Source organism: Pongo pygmaeus, chromosome 2 (genome assembly GCF_028885625.2).
Source record: "Pongo pygmaeus isolate AG05252 chromosome 2, NHGRI_mPonPyg2-v2.0_pri, whole genome shotgun sequence".
Lineage (NCBI taxonomy): Eukaryota > Metazoa > Chordata > Mammalia > Primates > Hominidae > Pongo > Pongo pygmaeus.
In genome coordinates this window covers 143,797,888-143,823,004 of record NC_085930.1, presented here as the reverse complement: position 1 = coordinate 143,823,004, position 25,117 = coordinate 143,797,888, and the positions used below count along the sequence as shown (strand labels likewise).

The 25,117-nt window shown below is 45.1% G+C and overlaps 1 protein-coding gene across 1 annotated transcript in view; it reads right to left on the bottom strand.

Moving 5' to 3' along the window:
• The window catches only part of EPHB1 (EPH receptor B1), a 446,620-nt gene that overhangs the window by 102,554 nt on the left and 318,949 nt on the right, over positions 1-25,117 (bottom strand). Inside the window, exon 5 of the mRNA XM_054482445.1 lies at positions 17,192-17,527. Within this exon, the coding sequence (XP_054338420.1) occupies positions 17,192-17,527 (336 nt within the window). The remainder of the gene's footprint in view (positions 1-17,191; positions 17,528-25,117) is intronic.

Genomic DNA, 25,117 nt, shown 5'->3' with positions numbered 1-25,117 from the left:
CTGCCCTTGCAGACCTCTGTGGAGGCACAATTTACATGTTGTGAATCACATCAGTTTCATACAGGACTTCAGAGTCCCTCTGTCTTGAGAGCTGAAACATCATGTATTTAAAAATGGAAAGATCAATGCTAACGGCCTGAGAATTTTGCTGGGCTTGGTTCTTCTCCTTGTCTCTACCCTCTGGAAAGCCATCATTAAAAACTCAAGATATTTGCCAAACACTGTGCCAATCCTGTTCTAAGCACTGGGGACAGAAGAACAAGTAAGAAAGTCACAGCCCTGCACTTCTGGTCCTTGGAGTCTAGTTGGGGTCAGATGGTAAAGAGGCAATCGCAGGGCAGAGTGATCCAGAGGCAATTGACAGTGAAATTCATGAAGAGAAACGCTCCTGTCACTATACATGGTGTGGATCCCCCAGCAGTCAGTGGCACTCGGGTCTGGGAGGAGCTGCCAGAGGGTGATGGCCATCCCTGCCTGTATTTCTCAGATTCATGGCAATGACATGAGGGTTACAGGCCCTGGGAAGACTGTGTATTATCACACAGGTCATTCTAAATGGTTTACATTTTATTATGACGGGTTTTAGCACATGGGAGAAAGCAAGAAAGCATTTCTTATCCTCCCTGAAAATCACGGGCAGCTTATGTTCAGTGCTCTGCCATCAACAATCACCTGCAGTGATGAATTTGGTTTTTCCCTCTCCAAGGGCAAATGTCACCTCTTGATCTGTTGTTTTATGTGCTATGAAACTTTCAGACAAAACAGAAAATAATAAGAATGAGCTCTGGTATTCACTCAAACACCAACTTCTCCTAGCAAAACTAAAGCTAAAGATTAAAGAGGGATGAGAAGATTAATTCAAACAAGTATCCCCTTTTGCCCCCATATACAATGGTTTTCACAGTAAGTCCTGGCTAGTTGTCTTTTCTCCATATTCCTCAGATGAAGGGATAGTTTGATTGAACACCTGAAAGTGTCTCTTTTTGGCAAACACACATTAAGCCTTTGAATAAATTAAACATTCTACTGAGAGAAAGAAATGAAAATAAAGAGTTCACAAGATTATTCAAATTTAGCAAAGAAACAAATATGGACCCTTCTTCAGAAAAGGTAAGGAGAAAGACTTAGTTTGGGGTTACTCGGAAAGAAGTTGATGAAGGTTCAAGAAAGATGTGTGAGGTCTAGAGGTGGTGCCCAGTAAATCCAAATGGAATCAAAGGTGCCCTGCACCCTTTCTTAGCAAATGAAGAGGCTGACCCAACAGAGTACAGGCACCCAAATAGGAGAGCGGAGAGCAAAGAGCAAAGAAGAGTGTCGTCAGACTCCAAGGAAAAATCAACTAGGGTTCAAACAGAATCAGAATGAGAGTGTCGAAGAAGAGAGTTATAGCCAATAATAAAAGGACTTGTAAATGTGTCAGAAGCGGAAAGAGAATTAAAACATCACTGGTCAAGGAGCTCCAGGATGGAGAAAAAAACAAAGGCAGGTTGAGTGAGTGAGTCCTTTGTCTCTGTTTTTGCCACCAAAGACTTTGGGGAAAACTTACTCTCAAATTACTTTTAAAGCAGACAGATCCAAGATAGTATATCACATACAGCAGAGGAAGAGCACAGAATGTTCTTGCCTGAACTGACAAAGGAGATGTGAATAAATTACAGGGACAGGATGGCCCTAGCTGCAAGTTGTGAAAGAGCTCACAGATGATGTGGAACAAATGTTGGCCCAAACTAGTCACTGACCACTGGCCACTGCCAGTAGTATCGAAGATGCAGCCTGGCAGACCAGCAGACAGCCCTCCATTTGTACAAATGGCCCCAAAGGGAACTGTGAAATCCCAGGAGACTTAGGCTGGGTCTGAGATGGTGGCATGACTCTATCTCAAAAGTTAATAACCCAGACTCTGGACCCTAGAGTTCTGATGTGCAGGAGTTTTACTGTCATATCACAGGTTCACGTGGACCAAGCATTTTATGTTTACGACATTCCTTGGCACTTTAATTTAGTTACCGACTCAGTTATGTTCAAAGGTTTCTTCTCACTCATTTTGTTTTCCTTATTTGATAGGGGCATCCTCCTCCAACAATTAAGCATCTCAGATTCCAAAAATACAAGATTTACTTGATGCTTTTTTTCTAGGACACTTACTAAGTTTTAATACATAACAATGCTTATTAAAAATACTTCACAATCTTTTAGTTGATTTTTGTGCCAAAATACTTCTTTCAACAGTTTTAACCATAATCAGTTTTGGGACCTAACAAATGATATAACAGTTTACTGTGTTAAAATTAATGCACATACACTCAGACTTCAGTTGATCTATTGGAGTAAAATGTTTAAAGAGGTTATAAAATTATGAAACTCAGATTTCAGAGTTCAGCAAATCTTATCTAAAAGGGAAAACAGTGTTGTGTGTGGGGGTGGAAATTGTGACAGGGACAGCCTTGTTTGAGGCCATCTCTCGCCAGCTCTAGGAAGATGCAGGTCACAGCTGAGCTGCCTCTGCCTTAGCTTGGGCAAATGCTCTAGCAACTCTTCTAGGAGACAAATGCTGTTTCCAGTGAGAGGTAGTTTCACATCTAAAATTCCCAAGGAGACCCATACAAAGAGGAGGCCATCTGCCTCCCCCACACAATAACTCATGAGTGGGCAGGGTAGAGTAGTTTTCCTTGGCCTTTCCATACAGTGTGTGTGTTGGGGGGTGTCCTCCCAGTGACCCCCCAGAGTGATGCTGCTGCCCCAGCCCGCACAGTGTGAACCTAAGGCTTGGTAACCACTTTTACCCTCATGGGGCATTGCTTTGCCTGGGAGAAATGCTCCTCAGTCGAGGAATATTTGGGTTGAAGAATAATGCCTCTATAAACGTTCATACACAAGTTGAAGAATAATGCTTCCATAAACATTCATACACAAGTTGCTGTGTGGACATATGTTTGCATTTCTCTTGGGAATCAACCTAGGATTGGAACTGCTGGATCATATGGTAATACAAACCTCTTCTATTCTCTCTAGAACAGCATTTCCCAGCCAAATCATCCTTGGACTAACTACCTGTGATCTATAGCACAGACCATAGCTGTGAAGAAAACGGGTAAGGTAAGGAATAGTAAGGAGCCTAGGGCCCAGCCCAGAGCAGCAGGAGTTAGCAGAAATAAAGAAGGGCTGTTGTCAGGGCCCTCCAGTTGCTGCAGAGAGACGTGTGTGCCTATTCTGGCTCTGCCATTTTCTTATTATGTGATCTTGGGATAAGGTTAACCCAAGGCTTTGTCTTCTTTGGGCCTCAAGTTCTTCAACTGTAAAACAGGAATATTAATTCTTATGTTATTAATTTCCCAAATGTTTTGAAGATGTTCTCTGTGTGGTGTCTTGCTCCTTTCGACCAGATCCCACCTGCCAGGCTGGGGACTTGGCAACCACCCCAAACTATCCTTCTGGATCCACTGCTGTTCACATATGCAAATCAATTGCTGGGCATCATTCCCCAAGGTAAATGTAAAAAGTGGGATCCAGAGACAGCCTCAGGTATTTATCTGATAAATATCTTTGAGGGGATATATAAATATGTCGACTAAGCCATGGTGGATGTGATAGATACAAATGGGCTTGGAGAAAGGGAAAGCTAGCAAAGAGCTGGGTTCCCCAGAGGCTGGAGTGATAAATGCTCCAGAAGAGAGCTGGTTTCCCTTGAATATTTTGAGATAACTTGAAGCAACCTAGAAAGTAAGTGACAGGGTATCTTGTCCTAAGGATAAGGAGACCTAGTGACTCTGGACAGTGAACAAGCATAGCCTTCCCATCTAATGGTGTGGCTCAGGCCCAGGAGCCCCTGATGCTCCCATGGCCCTGCCACTGCCTCTCCACAGGTGTCGTCACCTGTATCTCATTGTGCCTCATGTACTTACTGTCCTAACTCTCTTGTCCACCTCTAACTTCTTCACTTCAAACTACTCTGTAGCCATATTAATCTTTCTAAACTCAATTTTACCTTTGTTACTCCAATGCTCAAAACCTTCAATGGCTCCCCACCAGAAAAAGCCCTAATTCCATTCCCTATGGGCACCTCTTTTCCTGACCCTGCTGGCCTTTGAAGGCACAGAGGGAGCCTCACACTGCCCCACACTGCTTATCCTTTCCTGACCACACCCACCAGAATGCCCTTTCCTGCCTCCCAACCCAAAGCCCCTTTGGGGTGTGATCTCCATTTTGGGACACAGTGCACTGTGATCTACCTTCCGAGGTGCTCACCTCTGCTCTCCATCAGTGCAATAAAGTCTTTAGGGAAGGACCATGTTTTTAGCCTCTTCACACTGTGCTAGCACATAATAAATGTTCAACAAAAATTTACTCTTATTGCAATGATTGCAGGCTCTTCTCTAAAGACCTCAGAGGTAAAAGGAGTCAGAAAATCCCTTAGTTCTAACAAACATGAATATTGGCCTTTGAAGGAGCATGAGGTGGAAAAGGGAGCCAGGGTTGTGACTCAGCAGCCTGCACCTCACAAAAACATAGAATAGGCCTGAATATGGTAGTCCCAAGGGATTAGAGACAGAAGTTCTTCTCTGTGGTGTAAATGAAGAAACCTAGCAGGTTGGGTCCCTCCCCATCTCACTGGGATTGTTCAGCTGTAACATTACCCTAATATTGGTAGTTTTCTATTTTTTAAAGCTATGAAATCCTTTCTTCAAACAAAGTTCTCCCTGAAGCATAAAGTGTGAAACAGAACAATTCAGAGGTGCTCTGGGTGAATCAGAGCTGCTAGGGCCTTGAAGCCAGTCCATTTTCTATCTCCCCAACCCAGACTCTGAAAGGTTTATAGAGGGACCCAAACAATGCTGAGCAGTCTCCAGAAGTCCCCTTGAGGGACTTCTGTGAGATCCTAGAAGCTATGAGTGATGGGGTTGTGAATGAAGGATTGAGATGGCTGGTCATCTTTTTTTTTAATATATGAAACACTTCCCATATCAAAAAACCAAAGTTTGTATTTAAATGTCACCTAAAGACTTCCGGCCCACTAGTACTCATGACCAAAGAAGAACAATTTGCAACACAGATGAACTGTGTTTCCTCTGACATTTCTATTCTAGGAGGTAACTTTGCTGAAAAGGTCCTGCTTAGATAGCTGGTTCTCCCACTGTAGATGAAAACTCATTTCATTGCACAAATATGCTTGAATTTTACATTAGAAGACCTGACTCATTAAATATTTTTGGTGCAGTAACACTTCTGGTCAAAGTAGATTAAACAAATAAGCAATTAATTCGGAGACTGGGTATAAGTACAAAAGCAGAAATAATTATTCTTCTCATTGTTTTCCTCTATTGTGGACATTGGTTTCTTGTTTGCTTTTACTCTGGGCTTTGCCTTGAGATGTCTCTGACATTCCCTTCCTATCTTCCTCTTTACCCTGGGAGTCACCTGGGGACAGAGGACTTCCTTGGGTGTGTAGCTCTGTTCTGTGCTGTTGTAGAATCCTGGCTGAATTTGAGATGTGAATGGGATAAAAAGTGAGGGCTTCAGGCCTGGCCTTCAGTCTCACACCCCAAGGCAGGGAGCCACAGGCTCCTCCTTCACTGGTCCATCCACTAAGGGTTTCGGTTCCATGCCAAAGGAGAATGTGGGGGGTGACAGGTGGGGGTTGAGGGTTGGTGGCTGATCTGGGAATGTGGGTTTATAGCAGAGGCCCTCACTTCTGATGTTACCTTTGATGTGTATGTGTTTGGGGGTGGGGTGGCATTCTTTATTGGGATCACACGTCTGATCCTGTAAGTTCTCAAAATGTAGTCCCAGATCAGCCTCACCTGGGAACTGGTAAGACAGGTAGAATCTAGAGAAACATCCTAGACTCAGTGAATCAGAAACTCTGGGTGTGGGCCCAGCAATCTGTGTTTTAACAAGTCTTTTACAGGAGTCTGGCACATTCTCAAGTTTGAGAACTGCTTGTCTAGAAACCTAGAAATCAGAATGTCAAAGTTTGACAGGGCATCTGAGGCCATTCAGTTTTGGTCAACTCTTATAATTTATAGATTAGAGCAATGAAGATAAGAGAGGGGAAAATGACTTCCCCAAGTCCCCAGAGGTTAGTGCAGAACCAGAAACAGCTAGGCCTCCTTTCCCTGAGACCAGTGTAGGGCTTCCTCCCCACAACTCATGCACTCTGCATTTCTAGAGCCTTGAGGAGGCCAGGCATGGGGGTGGGGACATTGAGTTACATCAGCATCACTAATGGATGGGCACTGCCTTCTGCAACCCCTCGTGCCCTCAGGGAGATCAGGGGTCCCCACCTATGGTGGAAGTGTGCAGAGCCCTGTGCCTGGAGGAGGAGGCAGGCTGCAGTGTGTTCCTGGTGGCACTTCTGCCTCCTGGGTCACTGCAACCTGGCATTTTTCCACAGCTCCTCCTCCCTGCTGGGGGAATCAAAAGGTGCCTTAGAAGGTGCCATTTATGTGAAAACTATAGCAAACCTGCATTCTGTGACCCTGCAACCATGGGAGGCTGCGGAGGTGTCTGTGGAGCAGGATACTCTTCAGGCAGGCATCTAAGCACGTGACGGCTGCTGAGGACACAACCATTGGTATTCACATGTCAACTGGGGCATGTCACTGGCCTCTGCCTCTCCTCAGGCCTGCCAGCCCTTCCCAGGTGTAGGACAAGAGCAGAGCACTGGCAGCTTTGGTCTTTTTAATGATTGATCATGAACGGCGTTCACTCCAAACACTAGCAGTGGAGAGGCCACAGGAGATACCCCACCACAAGTTGTGTGCCCCTGTTACACCTGGCTCTCACCCCCACACATTCAGCCAAACCCCTAATGCAGCTGGAGGACCCACCACCACCACCCTAAGGCTGACATCACTGCCACCAACGCTGGGCAGAGGAGCTGCACCTGCAGTCACTGTGACCATCCTCCTCCAGGCCTGGAGGTCTGAGTCTTCTGGCCTGAAGGTCCAGAGCCCCTCCTCCTCAGAGCGGCCCACCAGGCTGCACAGGCAGGCTTCCATCCTGCCATGCCCACTCTTTAGCCCCTTTCTGGACATCACCAGCCCCACGGAGTTGTGGGCCTCTTCTTGATTCTGACTTTCCCATTGACTACTGAGCCCACCCCCACCCTGGGCCCTCCACTTACAAATCAGGAAACTCCCCTGTACCCACCTCCTTCCCTCAGAGCCTTCACTCCATGCCTGCATTAAGGAAGAGCAACTGTCCCTTGAGGACACCTTTGCCTTGCAGCCCTCTCACCTGGTGACAGTTTATGATTTTGCATCCAGCACACCTCAGGGTCAGGAAGTGGAGGTGTGTCATCCTTGCTCCCAACTGTCTCTTTCACACCATCACTTGCCATCTCCTGCACACTTTGCAAAAATGCCACTTGGCTAGACCACCACTCTCCAGGTCTTGGGACCACCATATGCTCCCTCCCACCGTCACGCCCCCATTCACTGGAGTCATGAGCTTCTGTCTGTCTTCCTCTCTACTCTGAGCCTTGCCCTCCTGTGTGTGACTTCAATGTCCACTTAAAAAATATAATCTCAGTTCCCTGGCCTCTACAACTCTTCCACGCCTGCCAATTCCCATGGCATACTTAGACTGCTTTGCCTAAAGTCACTCGATTTTCAAAATCACAAGTCTAAATATTCTGCTTCCTCACCACAACCTCAGATGAGCCCACTGAAACTCTTTTTGGCCTCATCTGGCACTCTTGGCCTTTACTTCTACCCAATGCATCTGTCGTCTCCTTTATTCATATCCATTATTATCCATCTTAGGCTCCATCTTTGCAATAACATAATTCATAATACTCCTCAAACCCTTAGGCAAACGTTGCTTGTATCTTTTCAGAGCATATGACTGTCAAAACTCAACCAGAGGTATATTTGTGATCTGTTTCTTGTAGGGCCTGCTGCCCTGGAGCCATATACTGCTGAGAAAGCCACATAAGAGGAAAAAGAGGTGGCTTTCTAAACATGTGATCACCAACTTCAAATGAGCTCTCAATACTTTCCAGAAATATTGAATTTACCTGGGTAGTTCCATTTCCCATTCTCTTCAATAGCACTGCCAAGCCTTTTCCATTCTCCTCAAACCTTCAACCCCAATACTTCCCTCTTCACTCTCAGCAACCAATCTTATTTCCAACCTTCCAGAGAAAATAGAAGCCTGAATATCCAACTGCATAAGTAATATCCTGATTTGAGTACTCAAACTCTCCACAAATTATGCATGTGCAGAACCGAACCTGTCTTCTGTTGATGCAGTCCCTGAATACTTCTGGGAGCCCCTGGGGATGTCTCCTCTGTACTCGCAAACTATACTTTCATTCTCCTGCTTTGCTTTCTTTGTTCTCCATGTCAGCTGCCTTCGAGACCCCTCAAGGAACACTGCTTATTAAGCCAGATGGCCAGGCCCCTCCCTGAGGACCTGCAGTCCTGTGGGAACATGGTTTTCAGTGCTTCCTCAGGCAGCACCAGGCTCAATGCCACTCTGAGAGCCCTGCCTCCATGGTTACTGGTGGTACCTCATCACACAGTCTCAAGGCTGCCTGTCTGTGCCTCCAACTTCATAGCATGCCTCACACAAAGCCACTTTCCTTGCCCTCTCAATCCTCTATCCCAGGCACTCATTCCCATCCAGGTCATCAGATGATGAAACAGATGGTAGCAGGACCTCACTGTCCTTCTAGGGACCCAGTCTCCTGCACACCCACCTCCTAGCAAGCTTCCCTCCCTACACGCAAGCCCCTTCCTGCAAACAAAGACCAGCCCACTGGTTTAGGAGGCAGCACCAGCATGTGACATGGTGTAAGTTCAGCCAGGACAGCTTATAGCAGAGGACACATTGCTGAGGGGCAGGGTTTACTGGGAGGAGAAAGACATGGCCTTTTCCCTTGGGAGCCCTCAGTCTGCCAAGAGAAATAGAGCCTAAGCACATAAACAACTAATGCACATCCAAGAAATCACGGTATTGTCCCTTTAACAAGTACAATTCAGAGAAGGGCAACATACATCACCGTTTCTACAGGGTAGATGCACTCTTAGGGTGCATGACTGGGCTCTTGTTCCCCCAAGCTCTTCTGAATGGTGAAAGCATTTGCTCTTCTGTCAAAAAAGAAAAAAAAAAAGGAAAGGAAAGAAGCACGCACGCTTTAAAATCCTAGGGCTCAATTCTACAGCTAAGGTTTTCCTGCAGTTTGGCTATCAGAAGGAAACTGATCCCGAGGCCTGAGGGATTGGCAAAGAGTTTACCTTGCACTGAAAAATATTTGTGGTCCAGCGTTGCCTTTATTTACCCAGAACATTCAATGTGCCTTTTTCCTCCATCTTTCATATCCGCTCAGAGAAGATGTTAATTTTCTGAAATTAAACACTTAGCTTGATTACTGTTTTGTTAATTGCTGCATTCAGAAACCCCTGGTGCTCCTGCCTGTTTAACATGGATGGTACTGTGAAAATGATAGGCGCAGGGCTGGCATGCAGGGGGACAGACAACAGTGCTGGGATGCCATCCCAACCACCCTCCCTGCAATTGCTCAAGCAGCTGGGACCCTGCCAGTGGGGGAGGCAGGACAGGCCAGGTCACAGAAGAGCAGCTCCCACAGAACATGGTTATGGTTTGGGGGTGCAGTGCACACAGGAAGCCTCAGGTCTTACCAACATCTGGGAGAATGTAAGGGGTAACTGCAATCACAGCTCCCCACCCAAAGATGCCTGATAAAGGAAAGATCACAGAGATAGCTAAAGCTGCACCATTTGCTGATGCCTGAGATTACCTTAAGAAAGACTGAAGCATTCATTCATGTATTTATTTAACAAGTCATTAGTTCATTCAATGAACATTTATTGGTTGCTTTCTATATTTCAGGCACCCAACTAGACACCTATCTGGACACAATAGTCAACAGGACGGATACAGAGTGTTCTCTCCTGGAGATGCCAGTCAGTTCATGGAGTTGACTTGATTTGCCACAGGAGCATGGAGGATGGATCACCTGGACCCTCCTCCCTCCCATCCTCTTTGCCTCTTTATGAGATACCTCTTTATGGGGATAGCTCACAAGGTGAACAGCAACTATCTAATAATCCAACTGGTGTCCCCTCTCCAATAAGGGTTGTAACAATCTCATGTGGATATGAGATCCTTACAGGGTAAGAAATTTCCTCCAGTCTCGTTGTCAGTAGCCATTTTTACTCCTGAAGCTATGTACTTGGAGTGCCTGGCCCAAGACGGAGTAAACAAGCAAATAGGTCCCTGAGTCCTGTGGGCACTCTGGTACTCCTAGCAGAGTGAAGGCTGTTCTGGTGCTGTTAGCAGCATCACAAGCCACTGCTCACAACCTGGAAGGAGAATTCCCATACCCAACCACCGTGTGGCCCAGCGTGTGATATCCATCCACAAGGAGTTCATTCAAATTGGTCTGCTGAACAATAAAATATCCCATCAAACACACTATCACTGTATAGCAACATCCACCACAAACTGAAATGCTCTCTGGCAACAACATGTGGTTCCATCCTAATTTTTGGAATGTAAGAATGGGCACCACAGAAGAGGGTGGTACCAAGAACCCAGCTGAGGGTCCTGCACCCCATCAAGTCACTTCCCAACCAGTCACCTGCTTACTTTGTGACTTTTCTGGGCCTCTGATCCCAGACAGTGAGTGCTGTCGACTAGAATGCAAGCTCCACAAAGGCACAGATTTTTGTCTGTTATGTTTGCTGCTGTGTTCCCAGTGTCTAGAGCAGTATGTGGCATGAAGAAAGGCCTTGAAAAATATTTGACGAGTAGGCAAATAAATGGGAGCCCCTAAAAAGCAGTACCCTTCAGCCAGTACTTGCAAGCAGTACTTGGTAAGCAGTCATAAAGAATGTGTTAAGTGAATGAATACATTTCCAAAGTTAAAATGCCCAAACAAACCAATCCCTTTGAGAGTGGTTGAGTCTCTCTGTGTTCCTCTGAGTGGATCAGGGCTTGTAGCATCATCCTAAGCAACATTCCCTAAGTTTTCCTGCAAGGAGCCACAGCGGAGGAAGACTCCAGATTACCTGACTAATCTGGGAGGGATATTAAGATGTTACCTGTGGGTCACCAGGACACATTCTCATCACCACTCCCCAGCCAAACACTTACATACTAGTGCTCATCTGTGGGGACTGAAGCCATCTGGCAAATATTTATCAAGGCTCTCTGTGCCTGGCATTGTGCGGCTGCTCTCTCAGGAAACTGGTGGTAGGTGAGAAAGCGTGATTCTCCACATAGCTCACCATCGGGTGGAGGACCCCAAGGTTGCCAAGGATAGAAGCCAGGACATTGGTCAGGGGCAGTGCCATCTGCCGACCCTCTGAGCTCAACGGAGAACACATCATTGTTTGCAAATGGCCAGGGCCTTTCTGAGGCCACTTGGAAGTTCCTTCTCAATGCCAGAGCTTAAGAAACAATAAAAACAAAATTTTCTAGAATTAACAATGAGAGGAAGGCAATGAAACGAACTATGAAATTGAATTAAGAACAGTGAAAATTTTATTTGCTTAAGTTTTTTTTAACTTTATTAACTTCAATGGAAGTTTTCTTTCAAGTCCTTCTAGTCTTTAAAGTTCTCACTCAATCTTTTCTCTGCGTTGGAGCAAATTTTGCCTGGTAATTTCCAATAAGCACAGCCCTTAAAAATGAACTGGCTCCAGCATATGGATCTTAACACTCTACATTTTTACAGGCAGCAGTGTAATATTGTTTTAATATTTAATTTTGAGATTTACATAATATCTTTCCTCCAAAGAGCTCAATATACTGCAATATCATAAAATTCCTTTTCATATTCAAAGATTATTCTTTATGCATGCAAATACTATATTTAACCAAGGAATAATGCAAATTAGGTGATGTATTCAGAGGAATCGATGGGCTAGGTAATTCTTTTGTAAGAAAATTAGTGTATCTGAGTGACTTTAACTGTCTAAGAACTTCAAAAGTGCCTTAAAAATGGACAAACTATAGGGGCTTGTAACTATTAACAGAAATAGTGCAGCATTTTTTAAAGAAAAGTAAGTAATGGGTTGTGTCTGTGTTGTGGGCATGATGAATACTATTCCACATGGAAGTGGCATGCAGGCCATACATGAACTGCATGTAATATAAATGTCAGATATAAATTGTGCTGATAAGATCATGCAAGTAAGGGGAAAATTGTTGCTTCTTCAAATACTCAATGAGGAAAGACAGAGAGGCTCCTCTGAGCATCAGAATCATCCAGTGGCACGTACCTAGGTTCTGGACTCCACTTCCTCCCTCATCATTAGCTCATTAGGATACAGACTTTGCTACTCTCGTTTCTGCTGTCTACCCCTCCCAACACAGAATGGAGAAACCAATATCTGTTATGTATCTGATACAGATAACATCAGTCCCAAACAAAGAAACTGTGAAGCCTTGGAAGGAAACAGTCTAGGGAGAAAAAATACAGCAAATTGCTCTCTAGCTCAAGACATATTCCCAGAAATGATGCTAATCTCTCAGTCCATAGCTTAGTTTACAGAGTGATTTTCTATCTGCTCTCTCATTTGCTTGTCCCTATAGTACTAGGAAGCAGGTATCACGACACCTGTTTTATAGGCAAGAAATGAGGGATCTTGCCAGTTAAATGAACTTGCATGATTCATGTGAGGAGCAGAGAGGGGAAGCAACTCCAGGAATACCCCACTGCACTCTGCCACCATGAGCCCAGAGGTGAGGAAGATGACTACCCCATGGTGGAATGAGAATGGAAAACAGAGCATGCTTGGCAGTAAGACTTGGGTTAATCAGATTCTCCCTCTGAATCAGAGGTTACAAACCATCGCCAACAGGCTAAATCCAGAATTGGATTTGTTTGGCTTTCAAGTGCTTTAAAATTTTCTAATCAGTTGTCAACATTTTAAATCTGGATTTTCAGCTTATGAAATCAGGCAGTGCTGGGCATGCAACTCTTGCTGGAGTTGAACAATGGCTGCCTCTAAAGTTCCCTGCAGTCCCCACCACTCCCTATTTACTTGTATCTGGCTCTGCTTTGCTCCTCTCCATTACCTGCCTGGCCTTAGGGGTCTTTGAGTTTGTTCTCTTTGGCTTAGATGATCCCAAGTTCACATGCTGGTCTGATTCATCTTTTATACCCCCAAGATTTCCTCTGAGGTCTTCTTTTCCAACTTTGGCACTCTGAGTCTATTTGGCAGAAGAGAGAAGTAAAGTTTGTCATTCACTTAATTCTCTCTGACAGCCAGATGATCCGGCCATCAGTCTGAATCTGGGGCCAGATGCCAGAGAGTGACTGCAGGAGTTAGTGGTGATAACAATCTCTCTGCAGATCACTTGGCCACTGGAACAGAGAGAGTTGCACCTGATCTGGTCTATTTTAAACTCATGGCAGCTGTATTCAGTGCAAGGATGTATCCCTGAAGACCTCACATAAATTTGAGCTTGCATAATTCATGACTAATCCTGACCAAAGATGACGGACATTTTTTTGACAGCTAAAGTGGCCTAGCAATGTGGCAACAGCTTAGAGAGAGCTTACGACTTACACAGTTCACTATAATGTGATTTTTCATCAGTCTGAGGATAAAATGGCCACAAAACATCTCACAGCCAAGAAATGATGTTTCTCAGAAATATCTGCAGCCTAGGGAGGTGCAAATAATGTTTCTTAGAATCCTTTGTTGGCTGTGAGATGCTGAGCAAATTCAAAACTGCTCTGACCTAAGTTTCTTCATCTGACCCATCTTCTCTGTAAAAAGAACAAAAACAAAAACAAAAACAAACATGTGGTAGGGCTTGGCACATTGGAGGTGCTCAAAGACATCAGTTCTCTGCCACTGCCTTTGGACTGGGTAAGGATCCAGTCCTGAAACTCTCCAAGTGATACCTGGTCCTTGAATAGTCATGACTATATACATAATTGGGGGCTCTCTGAATCTCAAAACTCAACAGACAAGCTTGTCTCTGAGTGAAAAACTGTATCTACTGTGTGCCCAATGACCAAAAAACAAATGATAGCAAACATCTCCAAGGTCTCTTCTTAGATCACAGCTCTTGGAATCAAGAAGAGCCTGTTGTTGGAGACTATGAAGCGGGGAGCCCAGAGGTACTGTCCACTTTTAGGACAGAACACCATAAGGCAGACACAGACAAGAGACATCCTGTTGATCTCTTTCTAATCCTAGATTCTCCAAATCCCTTTAAGTCTCTGCTTTCTTATTAGAAAAACAGGAACAATAATCCCCAAGTCATCGTGTAATTATGAGGATTAAATGAGTCCACATAATTCCAAAATTCTTTGTGAATTCAAAAGAAACACAAACATGAGGTGTTAACTATAATAATTATTACTCATCTATTTCTCAATCAGGACCCACTCAATAGTCCCCAGCCACTTCACAGTTTGGGCAGTTCCAGACATAGAGGACGCATTCAATAAACACAGGTTGACTTAATGATTGATCCCAGGACTCCTCTTGGTCAAATTCTTTGCCTGCCATCTAGCTACTCATGACCCAAACAGTAGGACAGGTGGCCACAGGCACAGAGAGGGGTCATACCATACCATGAAGCCAGGGGAGGAAGACTGAGCTAGATCTGACCCAGAGTGGACCAGCTCAGGGGTATTCTGGGAAGGTTAGACATGTCATGACCTGTTGGTAACACATGGGTCCACCCACCTCAGCCTTTAATGGATCTGAGTCATTAGAGTTTTTATGATGCCTACTTTTTAGTCTCTTGTCCACCTCTGGTAAAATGCATAGCTTCTGTTCATGGTTCTAAACTGTTCTCACAGAAGTTCAGGTTTGAATGTTTACTTTGATGGTTCTCATCTTTAAAAAAATACTATCTGTTGGTTGAAAATAATTTGTATTTACACATAGATTCATCAAATCAGTGCGATGGCACCCTGTTTCTCAGTCCACAGCCCATAGATTAGGAACCACTGGTCAACTTGATATTTGTTTTATGATAACCATGTGCTACCAAGAAGAAATTGCATCCTTCTCTCAGTGAGTGTAAACTCTCTGACACCAGAATTCCAGAGTTACCAAACAGGGAATCATAGATTGGAAGGTGAATGGAGGCTAGGACTACAAAATCAGGGATGATTAAGATTAAAGGGCCTGCCAGAGGGGGAACAAAGCACATGAGAAGTGTGCTCATGGAGGTGCAAAAGGGTGAGGATAAAAATGAATATTTTGCATGTTGGTAATGCAGGGCCCCTTGCAAGAGCCTTGGTCCCCCAGCTCCACTGAAGTCTAGGAAGGTGCAGATGGCAAGACAAGCAGATGGGCAGGTTCGGGAATAGCAGGGTAAGAGAAGGGAGGGCAGAAATAAAAGCAAACCGATATAAGTGGCAGGTTTGTTCGCACATGCTTAGAGAGAGAGAAAAGACAGCCAAGCCCAGTGTAACATGACAGCCTGGCAGGATTGTCATTCCCAAAAGCTGGGGCACTAAAATATTTCAGCCAGTTTTCTGCCTAAACTCTTCAAGGGAAATACTGCTAACAAAGGCTGCCCATGTTACATGCTTAACATAATGCAGAAATCACCATTCTCCTTTCTTTGGGTAAGACAAAATGTCACAACCTTTGTCTCTACGGCACCAACACTGTGGTCACCAGCTGGAGGCTTCTACACTTCCACTCTTATTTTCTCACTACATGCGTATGCATGTAAACACGTGACCATACACATACATACAAACACACCACATGAACACACACACACACACACACACACACACACACACACACACACAGCAACAACGCAGCCATCTGGACAGACATGCTCTCCTACGACACCTTTTTTCTTCTCAGTTCTGACAGCTTAAACTCAAGATTCATCTGCCATCAAAGATGCCTAAGATGCCTGGTTTTAAAAGAAGCAGAATGAGTCTGAGGGTGGGGAGGTGAGTAGAAAAGGATGGAGTAGAAAAGAGAAGGTCAGGGTGGGGGAGATACACAGAGTAAGAGAGAGCAGAGATAGATGCTTGGCTCCTGCTATTCTACTAACAAGCTGTCCTTTTAGAATTTGTTAATTGAGAAAAATCTATAATTCCAAATAACATCACGGTCCACTGCCTATGATCCCCATTGCCTGTGCATGTGATGTTCACTTCCCCTCTGCAGCCTTGCACAGTAACCCCAGGAGAGAGATTGCTCATTTTTCTCTAACTCCCTTGGTATTTACTGCATGTGTACAGCATTTTACCTTGCAGCTTTGTGCTTTGTATCTATATCCTCTAAATTCTTCAGTTAATGAGTTTTATGGGAGGAACAATAGTGTCCAAGTATCACTGCATCCCTCACTGTGTCTAATCCACAGCATGGCACACAGTACATGCTAAATGACTGTCTCTTAATGATGAACGAATAAATAAGTGCATGAATGGACCGGTTAAATTGATATAAAAATAAACAGATTCTTGCAAGAGCTGTGAATAGTAATAAAGAGAAAAGATCAGAAGAGTGCAAGATTCAGAAACAAAGAGAAAGAAAATGTGTTCTGAGCTATGCATGCCACAAGGATGTGCTGGCTATCAGGAGCAATCTATTGCCATCTATCTGAGGTCTCAACAGCAGCATATCATTCATCAGAGCAAGCTATAAAGGAGAAGACACTTTTGAACTACATAGGTTTAATTGGAAAATGAAGGTAATATTGATTTTATCATATGATTTCTGGAAAATTTCTGTCATTGGGTTTCCATAAAGCATCATTGGTGGTCCTGTTCTCAAAGTCTTTCAGTGCCTCCACTCACTCACCATCTGTCTGTCCATCCATCTGTCCACCTACCTAGCCCTCTGTCCATCTGTCCATCCATTTACACAATCCTCTGTTTGTCCACTCACACGCCTGTCTGTCCATCTCTTCATCCATCTTTCCAACAGGATTTGTTGAGCTCAGGCTGGATGAAGAGCACTAGGTCCTATTCTGGCTTGGCTATACCTCTTCGCTTTTGTGCTGGGCACAAGAAAATCCCCTAGTCTGCAGCTCATTCTCAGAAGCGCAACACTACACCTGCCTTCTCTATATGATCACAAATGCCCATCACCTGACACCTTCACTCCTGGGCAGAGGCCTGACAGAACACTGGCAGGATGGGTGTGGCTGCAGCTGTGTCCCTGCCTAGAGACAAAGAGCCAGCCACACATCCACACAGGAGCACAGAAGCCTCCAGACTTACCGGCTTGGTTTGTGGTGATGTTGACAGAGACGTGCTGTGGGGGGAAGGGACTCTTGCTGGAGACTCCATTGATGGCCTGGATGTCAAAGGTATAGGGGGTGTGGGCCCACAGGCTGCTGATGGAGACGCGGCACTCCGTCAGGCCCAGCTGCCTGGGTACAAACTCCACATTGTCGTCACAGCGGGAGCAGCTCCGGCGGTCTGCCCGGCACTTTTTGCAGATGATGTTGTAGGTCACATCATCCCGCCCACCTGTCTCCCTTGGAGGGTGCCACTCCAGAATGATGGACGTCTCATTGACGATGGAGATAACATTGCGGGGACCTGATGGGACGCCTGCAGGGAGACAAAGAAGGTCCAGTGAGGCTAGACATAAGCTTCCTTGTCCAGCAGCTCTCTTGTCTGCCTCTGGTGCATTCCCATCCTCATCAGTGCGCTTGCCTCCCACTCCTTCCTCAACCCCAAATGGCTATGCTTCAATTCATTTTGAAAGAAGAATAGGTGAACAGAGATGACAACTTGTCCCTAGCTCCCATTTCAATCATCTTCATTGAGGCTTTTCTTCTTTCAATCATGTGTGCCAAGGGAAAGACGGTTCCAGGACCTGGGTTTAAGGCCTTTTGTTCTCAGGATCAAGCCACATCCTCCAGCCAGGTTTAGGCTTAATAAAATGTATATATATTGAACATTTACTGGATTCTTTGTCTAATCTTAATTGGTGTAGAACTCAAGGGTAGAAGGATATGAGTGGCCTCTCCAAAAGCCCTAACATATTCTGAAATTCTGCACAAAATCTCACACATTTGGGATCTATGTGGTGTGTGTGTGGTAGCAGGGATGCATCTCTGTAGGACAGGCTTCCAGAGCACCTGAATAGATGCATATTTACATTGCACCAGCTTTGGTACATGAGAAAAGAAGCAGAATTGGGTGGGAAAGGTTCATGTAGCCACTTTGGGCCCCATGACTTAAGAAAACATAGGCGTGTGTTTAGACATTCTGCTAGCTGCTTTACATACATTACCTTATTTATTCCCCCCAAAGACCCCTACCAGGAAGATAAAATAATTATCTCAATTTAATAGAAAGGGGAAGTAAAGCTCAGAAAGGAGGCTGGCTATAGATCGCACAGGTCTGTAAGAACTGAAGCCAGTGTGAAAGCCCATACCTGCCTGATTCCAAAGCTCATGTTCTCAACTATAGCCCTACTCTGAACAGACCTTCTCTTACAAACCAGACGGGCTCACTGGGTCTCATAGAGGGCAGCCTCTTTCCTCTGGAAAGCTCTGTTTATGGCTACTTTTCACAATCTGGCAAAAACTGAAATGCCTTGTTGCAAAACTGTGGAAATCCTGGTGCTTCACAGAAGAGCAAAATATTGCTGAATTAACGGCCACAATGCTGGACATTTTGAGATTAAATTGGAGAATCTGCTGCCCAAAACCAGAACAGATCATAGCCTCAGGTTCCCAAGCCTGAGCCTTGCATCTCCTCAGTGTCTAACTGATAAAAATGAATCCTGCCCGGAAGCCCCCCTTTCGAATGGCAGGTCTGCTGGAGCAGCCACTTCAGATAGTAATGCATTCAGAATTCATGCACGTGACTGTCACCAGCTGAATGAAGACATGTGTAAAGTGGTTCATGCTGGAGACAGGAATCAAATGCCAACACAAAAAATGAGGGAATAACAACAAGGTCGGGGGGCACCAGGGAAGGATTCTGTGTTGAATCAGTCAACAGCAAGCAGCTAGAGCAGAAAGCAAATATTAAATCGGGTTCTATTAAAATATGAAAGAAAATCAGTACTGTACCATATAAAGCCCATTAGGCCTGAGCTAAAGCACAACATTCATGCACGCTTGTGACAGGGCAGAATTCATGAAGCATTTTTACTGAAGTCTTGCAAACAGCATTCAAGAATTCCCCACCCATCTGCCCAGGAATAAACATCCATCTCTTTTCAAATAATCACATAGTTAGTGCTGGGAAGGCAGTCAGTACTGTCCCAGGTAGGCTCTTACGGGGCTGGGCCAACCTTGTCCCACACTGCACAATTCATTACCATCCATATTGGTCACTGCCTGTCTTGGACATGTCTGTTTGCTTCTGATTGATGGGACTCAGATCACAAGCTCTCAGCAGTCAACACCACTCTTGTTAGTCTCACTTCTATAGCAGAGAGCCTAGACTCACCCGCAGGCCCCTGTTTCTCATCTCAAAATAAAGGCATTCACTGAGTGCTTGCTTTATACTAGGTGTGGGGTGAATCTTTTCATCTCATTGCATCCTTGGGACATCCTGAGGCTATCACTCAGAAAGCAGCCTTGGGTGAAGGGGCAGAGGCAGGCACTGACCAAGAGAGTGATCATCCATCCCTCTTACCCATTGAGACTTTCCTCCTTCAATTATTTCCTCTCTCTTTTGAGCTTCAGCTACACTCTCCCCACTGACTCCAGCTTCTCAATGTAAACTCATACAAGTCTTTGCCATTTTCAAACCAAAACATCATCACCTGGCATCTATTTACATTGCACACCCTCTCTTCTTTACTCTTGGCTCAGCCAAGCTTTTGCAAACAAGAGCCTACACTTACTGTCTTTCCTTTCTCCCTGCTCAGCCAACTGAAGCCTGGTTACTTCCCCACTTCTCTGCCATGAGTGCTTTTCTTTTGGCTTTCTATGTGACAAATCCAGGGAACACAATTCAATCCTTACCTTCTTTGACACCTGTGTAGTCACCAGTCAGGCCCTGGGAGCCACATCTTCTGTATCCCCTAACACATGGACCATTAGCACAATGTGTCCATGTTCCTCTACTTTTCCTTAGACATGTCCCTTCCTCTCTATCCTCATGGCCTCAGAATTCTGGGCCTCATCATTTTTCCTACCCTATTGCAAAAGCCTCCTAATTAATTCTCCAACATTGCTTCTGCATTTCTCTGATATAGTCTCTTCTGCCAGAGTGTGAGTTCTAAATTGCACATGGAGTCATAGCATTCTTCTGCACAATTTCCCCCCTGCTTCCTGATTATCCAAAATGGTTGCCCTCCTTTCCATGTCATTCAAGTCCCCGTGGGATCTTGCTTTTCTTGATCTCATCCCTGGCAGTTGACCTTCACCCCTCATATTCTGGCTAATAGAAATGTTCCTGAAATTTCCTGTGCACACTAAACTCTCTTCTTATCTCTGATCCTCTACACAATGTTTTTCCCTCTGTCACAAGTTCTTTTCCCTCTGTATCAACTTGAACTCCTGCTCACTCTTCAAGGTCTAGCAGCCATTACACTAGGACCCTTCCCTGAGGCCCAGCAGTCATGCTCTCCCTATCTGGGCTTCCACAGCTCATTTCCAGGTGCCTAAGTCAGATTCCATCATTGCATTGTGATAGTCTCTTCCTCTTTGTCATCCTCACCACACTGTAGCCTCCTGGTAGGCAGGGGCAGGTGTCTGGTCTATTTCTGTGATTCCTATCCCCAGACAGCACTTTGCCCTCCCACCTGGTTTTCTACCTTTGCTCAGTGCACATGGAAAAAGGTCCCACGTATATGCCCCTCTCCAGCGTGAGACAGGATGCCTTGCTGTAAGTGGATGGAGGGGCCTTGGAGAGGCCTTAAAGTAGCAGCAGTAATCAGTGATGACCCACTGCTTGTTACTCTGAGTGGCAGAGGCTTTGGTGAGGTAAATGTGGCAAATGAAGAGCTGGATGGAGAGTTTTGCCCAGTCTCTGATCTAGTGGCCTCCCTGACAGCTAGGAAGACCCACCCTTGTCGATGCTGCTCCATGTCTGTTCATTTGCTCCCAGCTGCTCAGGAAGAAATGCAGTGAGTTTCCTCCCCCACCCCACCCCCCATTCCAGGGGAAGGGTTTTTATCCATGTTGATTTAGTAAACGTCTTCATATAAAGCACCCACTGCCCGCTTCCCATTCATGTGTGCTTTTCAGAGCAAATGCATCTGTGGGGCATGAATAGGGGCTTGTGAGGGTCATGGTTGTTGAGTGCAGGAGTACATAAATCTGAAACCTTTCCTTCCAAGGAGCAGAAACAGACATTAAGGGCCTTCCCTGGAGAATGGACTCAGAGGGCTAGGAGAGCCAGACATGCCCTGCAGTGTATCATTCTCCTGCCTCCTTGAGGGCAGGGGTGTGTCTTGTTCCTCCCACAGAGCAAGTGCCAGTGCATATTTGTGGAGGTGACCAGAATCTGGGCCACAGAAAAATGACCATTCATTATTTACTCATTCACTCATTTACTCCCTTAACAAATACTCCTGGCATTCTTTTCAGCACTTGAGAGGCAGAAAAACCAAGACGGGCAAGCTTCTTCTCTTATAGAGCTTATATTCCAGTGAAAGAAAACTAATAGAATAGAAGGAAACAGAGAAATAAATGAAATTATTTTAAATAAGAATAAGTGTTATGAAAAAAAAAAAAAAAAGCACCAGGGCTCAGATGGCCTCCTAACAATGCTGGGTTCTGTCTCTTATTCTCATGAGGCCCACTCCAGGGCTGGCAAGCCAGGGCCTCATGTCTGGGTGGATAAAATGATGATGGCCCCAGGTGTCTGTGCTGTAGCATCCTGATGAGATGGGCATATTCCTGCAGGTAGACTGCTCAGTCTCCCTATGCCTAAATGAAAGTCTGACCAGGGTAGATTTGGCATCTGCATAAACCTCCCTGGAGGAAGATGCTAAGCCACTTCCCTACCCATCCAGGCATTGCCTCCTTGGCTTGGAGCCCTACTCTTGCAGGGAGTATTCATCCAGAATCTGGGCCCCCAGCAACATCTCCAGGAAGGAGGCCAATTGAGACCACTAAACAAAAACATTACAAGGGGGAGCAGAGAGGGAAGCCAGAACAGAGAAAGAAAATCTGCCATCTCCTTCAGCAAAAGACCTCAGTGAATGCAGTGGCAGGGCTCAGCACCGTGGTCTCCCTGTCTGAGGTCCCTGCTCTTCTTCATTTTTCTTAATTACATACAGACAGGCTTTTTGAAGCCTCTCTGATCTGTTGCCACGGTTACTTCTGATGAATGCATTCTGTTTAAAGGGCTAAGGAAATTCAGTCCTTTTAAAGGATGGGAGAAGTGTTGAGCTGTGATTTTCTGTTTGGGTGAGGAGGGAGTGTGGTTGGTCATAAGTTATGAAGATGGGTCTCCAATGTCCTCCAGGATGTGCCTGAGAGGTTGGCTTAGCCTGCATGGAGCATGATTGTCACTGGGATCAGAAAGAGTTAAACAGGATCCTTCTAGATCCACAGGGCCAGCCCAAGTGCTGCCATATTAAGATAGAATCTCCTGCTTCTTAATGTGATTTGGGCCAGATGATTTTTTAAAGAATGGTGAGACAGGGTGTGTGGGAGAGAGCGGGTGAGTTTATTTGTAGGCATTAAGCTGGAAATAAGAGCACTCCTGAGTAATCAAAGGGATAATCTGCTGAAGACAGGTAAGCCCCCAAAGCCAATTCTTTCATCAGGAATCTTAATAAGGCTAACCTTCTGGTCTCAGAATTTAGTAGTAAATTTCAGGCTAGTTCAAGGTGCCAAGCAGGTAGGGTCTAGCTCATCATGCATTGCTGAAGCCAGGGTCTGTGTCCTGGGATCCCTCCCCATTGGGTGCTGGTAAAGGTGGCAACCATGGTGGTTGTCCACAAGGTTGGAGCTATAACTTGGGAAAAACACTCCCCTGGAAAACCCCACATTCAGGCTGGGATCATGCTCCTCTGCATCAGGCCAGAGGTGGGGCCCTCCCTACTCTGTGCATGACCACTTACAGAATATGATAAAAGCGACAAAGCTTTTCCCCCAGAAAAGTGAACATGTGTTGGAACACATGATGTTTCAGACTCTGAGTGGGTTCTTAGTCCCCCGAAACCAACCGATGATCCTCCTAAGTGTTCACAGTAACCAAGTTAAAACATATTCTCTAGTTGGTTGACCTTGAGAAAGTGAACTTCTAAGTCTCAGTTTCCTTATCTGAAAGACGGTAGGTCAGAGAATTTAATGAGATGACATGCCTAAAGAGTTTAACTGTAGCTGGTCCACAGAGAAATTGAGTAACATCACAGGCTAGTAGTAGTAGCAGTATTTGTATTGTCATTATTGGATTATCTGGAATCTTCATCTGCTCATGTAATTAAGACTGACCTAATTCAGCCACCCTTTCTTGAGCAGAGACCTCTCATTCAGAATTATGCTAAAGACTGTGAAAGCCATGAGGTCACGGAACCTATGTTGGGAAAACCTGATGTAGGAGCCCATACCTAAGGAGTGCTGGAAACTGTGAACACATACAGTAAAGGAACAAAGCGGTACAGATGCAAAGGGTTACAGATGCTTGGGAAAAGACATGATCAGAGCAAATCAATAGATTCAGAGATGATCTCTGGCCCCTGTCCACAGAAACACCTTGGAGTCTGCCTGCCCCAATCTGCACCTTCCCGGCCACCTAGCCCCAGCAAGCACTTCTACCAAAGGGTAGAACCTTAGCCTTGAGCATGGGGCTGTGTCTCCAGAATGGGTCCAGTTCTTATTAGGTACTGGGCTTGTGACTTCTGTCTGTACCTGTATCCCTGCTTCCTGGACTCCCTAGAGGTAGCCTGACTTCGACTTGGTATCTGGTGTTCATTGTCCTCCCCTGACCTATGGGAAAGGAAACCTTTCCTTTACTCCCACAGCAAACTGTGCCCTCTTTTCATTCTCCCTTTAGGTGAAAGAATTGCAATGGGGTCTGGGAATGAGCCAGGAAGGACACTTGATACTCAAGACTCCTACGTATTATCAGTCAGGAGAGCAACAAATGTAATGTTCTCCATGGCTGAGAAGATTCAAGATTGTAGTTTGGAAAAATTACTTCAATATGAAGTTCAATATTGAATATGTACTTTAATATCGACTTTAGCACTCTTCAATATGGAATGAAGGTGAAGAGGTGGTAGAGAGGGTGACCAGAAAATGATATCAGGCATATGGATGGTGGGAGAGACTGTGGTGTGAGTGGCTGGGAAAGTAGCATGGTCCAGAATTCACTTTTCAAAATAAGGATTCTACCAGAGTGTTTCTTTCTCCGTTGGTTATTGTTACACAGCTACTTAAAGGAACCATGTCTGAGTGATTGGAGGGCTTCCTGGAGGAGGTAAAAAGATCTTTGAGATTTTACGGGGAAGTAGAATTCAAGAAGCAGAAGCAGACAGGGAAATGGGGGCTGTAGAAGTTTGAAGAGGTCTTCTATGGGGGCAAAATATGCAGAGAAAAAAGTCAGGCTGGTTATTATACCTAGCCCAAAGTATGGCACACAGGGCTAAAAGCAGGATGGGTTGGAGGATAACATAAGCCAAAAGAGGGAAAGTTTCAACTGTCAGGGATGTAGTACCATTATCAAACAAACATGAATTCAGCTTCATGTGCAGTGGTTGTTTCTTCTTGATAAATGGTTATTTGAAAACAATGCCAAAACAAAAGAAAACAACACCAAACCTTTATTCTTTCTAAGTAACATTTGTGGCTATGACACTCTCTAGCCTAAGTTCAGCTCTCTTCCTCTCCTTCTCTTGCTCCTCCTAAGTATGATAGTAATTCCTTTTCCATCATTCCCTCAACAGGAGCACATCAGACAGGAATGACTAGCATCCTAGAGGAAAGGGCTGTGATGTTTTGCAGCATGTTGGTTCAGGACCTTGGAGAGTGGCATAAGCCTGTGTGTTCCCTGTCCCTTTCACTGAGTTCTCTCGCCAACAGTGGGGGTGCTTCTAAAGATTCTATGTCAGGCATCATAATAAGACCCCAATAACAGAGGTCAGTGGTGCAAGGGTTGCCCTGTTTTACCATAGGGGAGGGAGGTTACTGAGGCAATATGGGAAACGAGGAATAAGTTACCAGGGGCCTGTGGAAACTAGTGGCCCCAAAATGGGCAGACTGGTAAGTCATTTAAAGG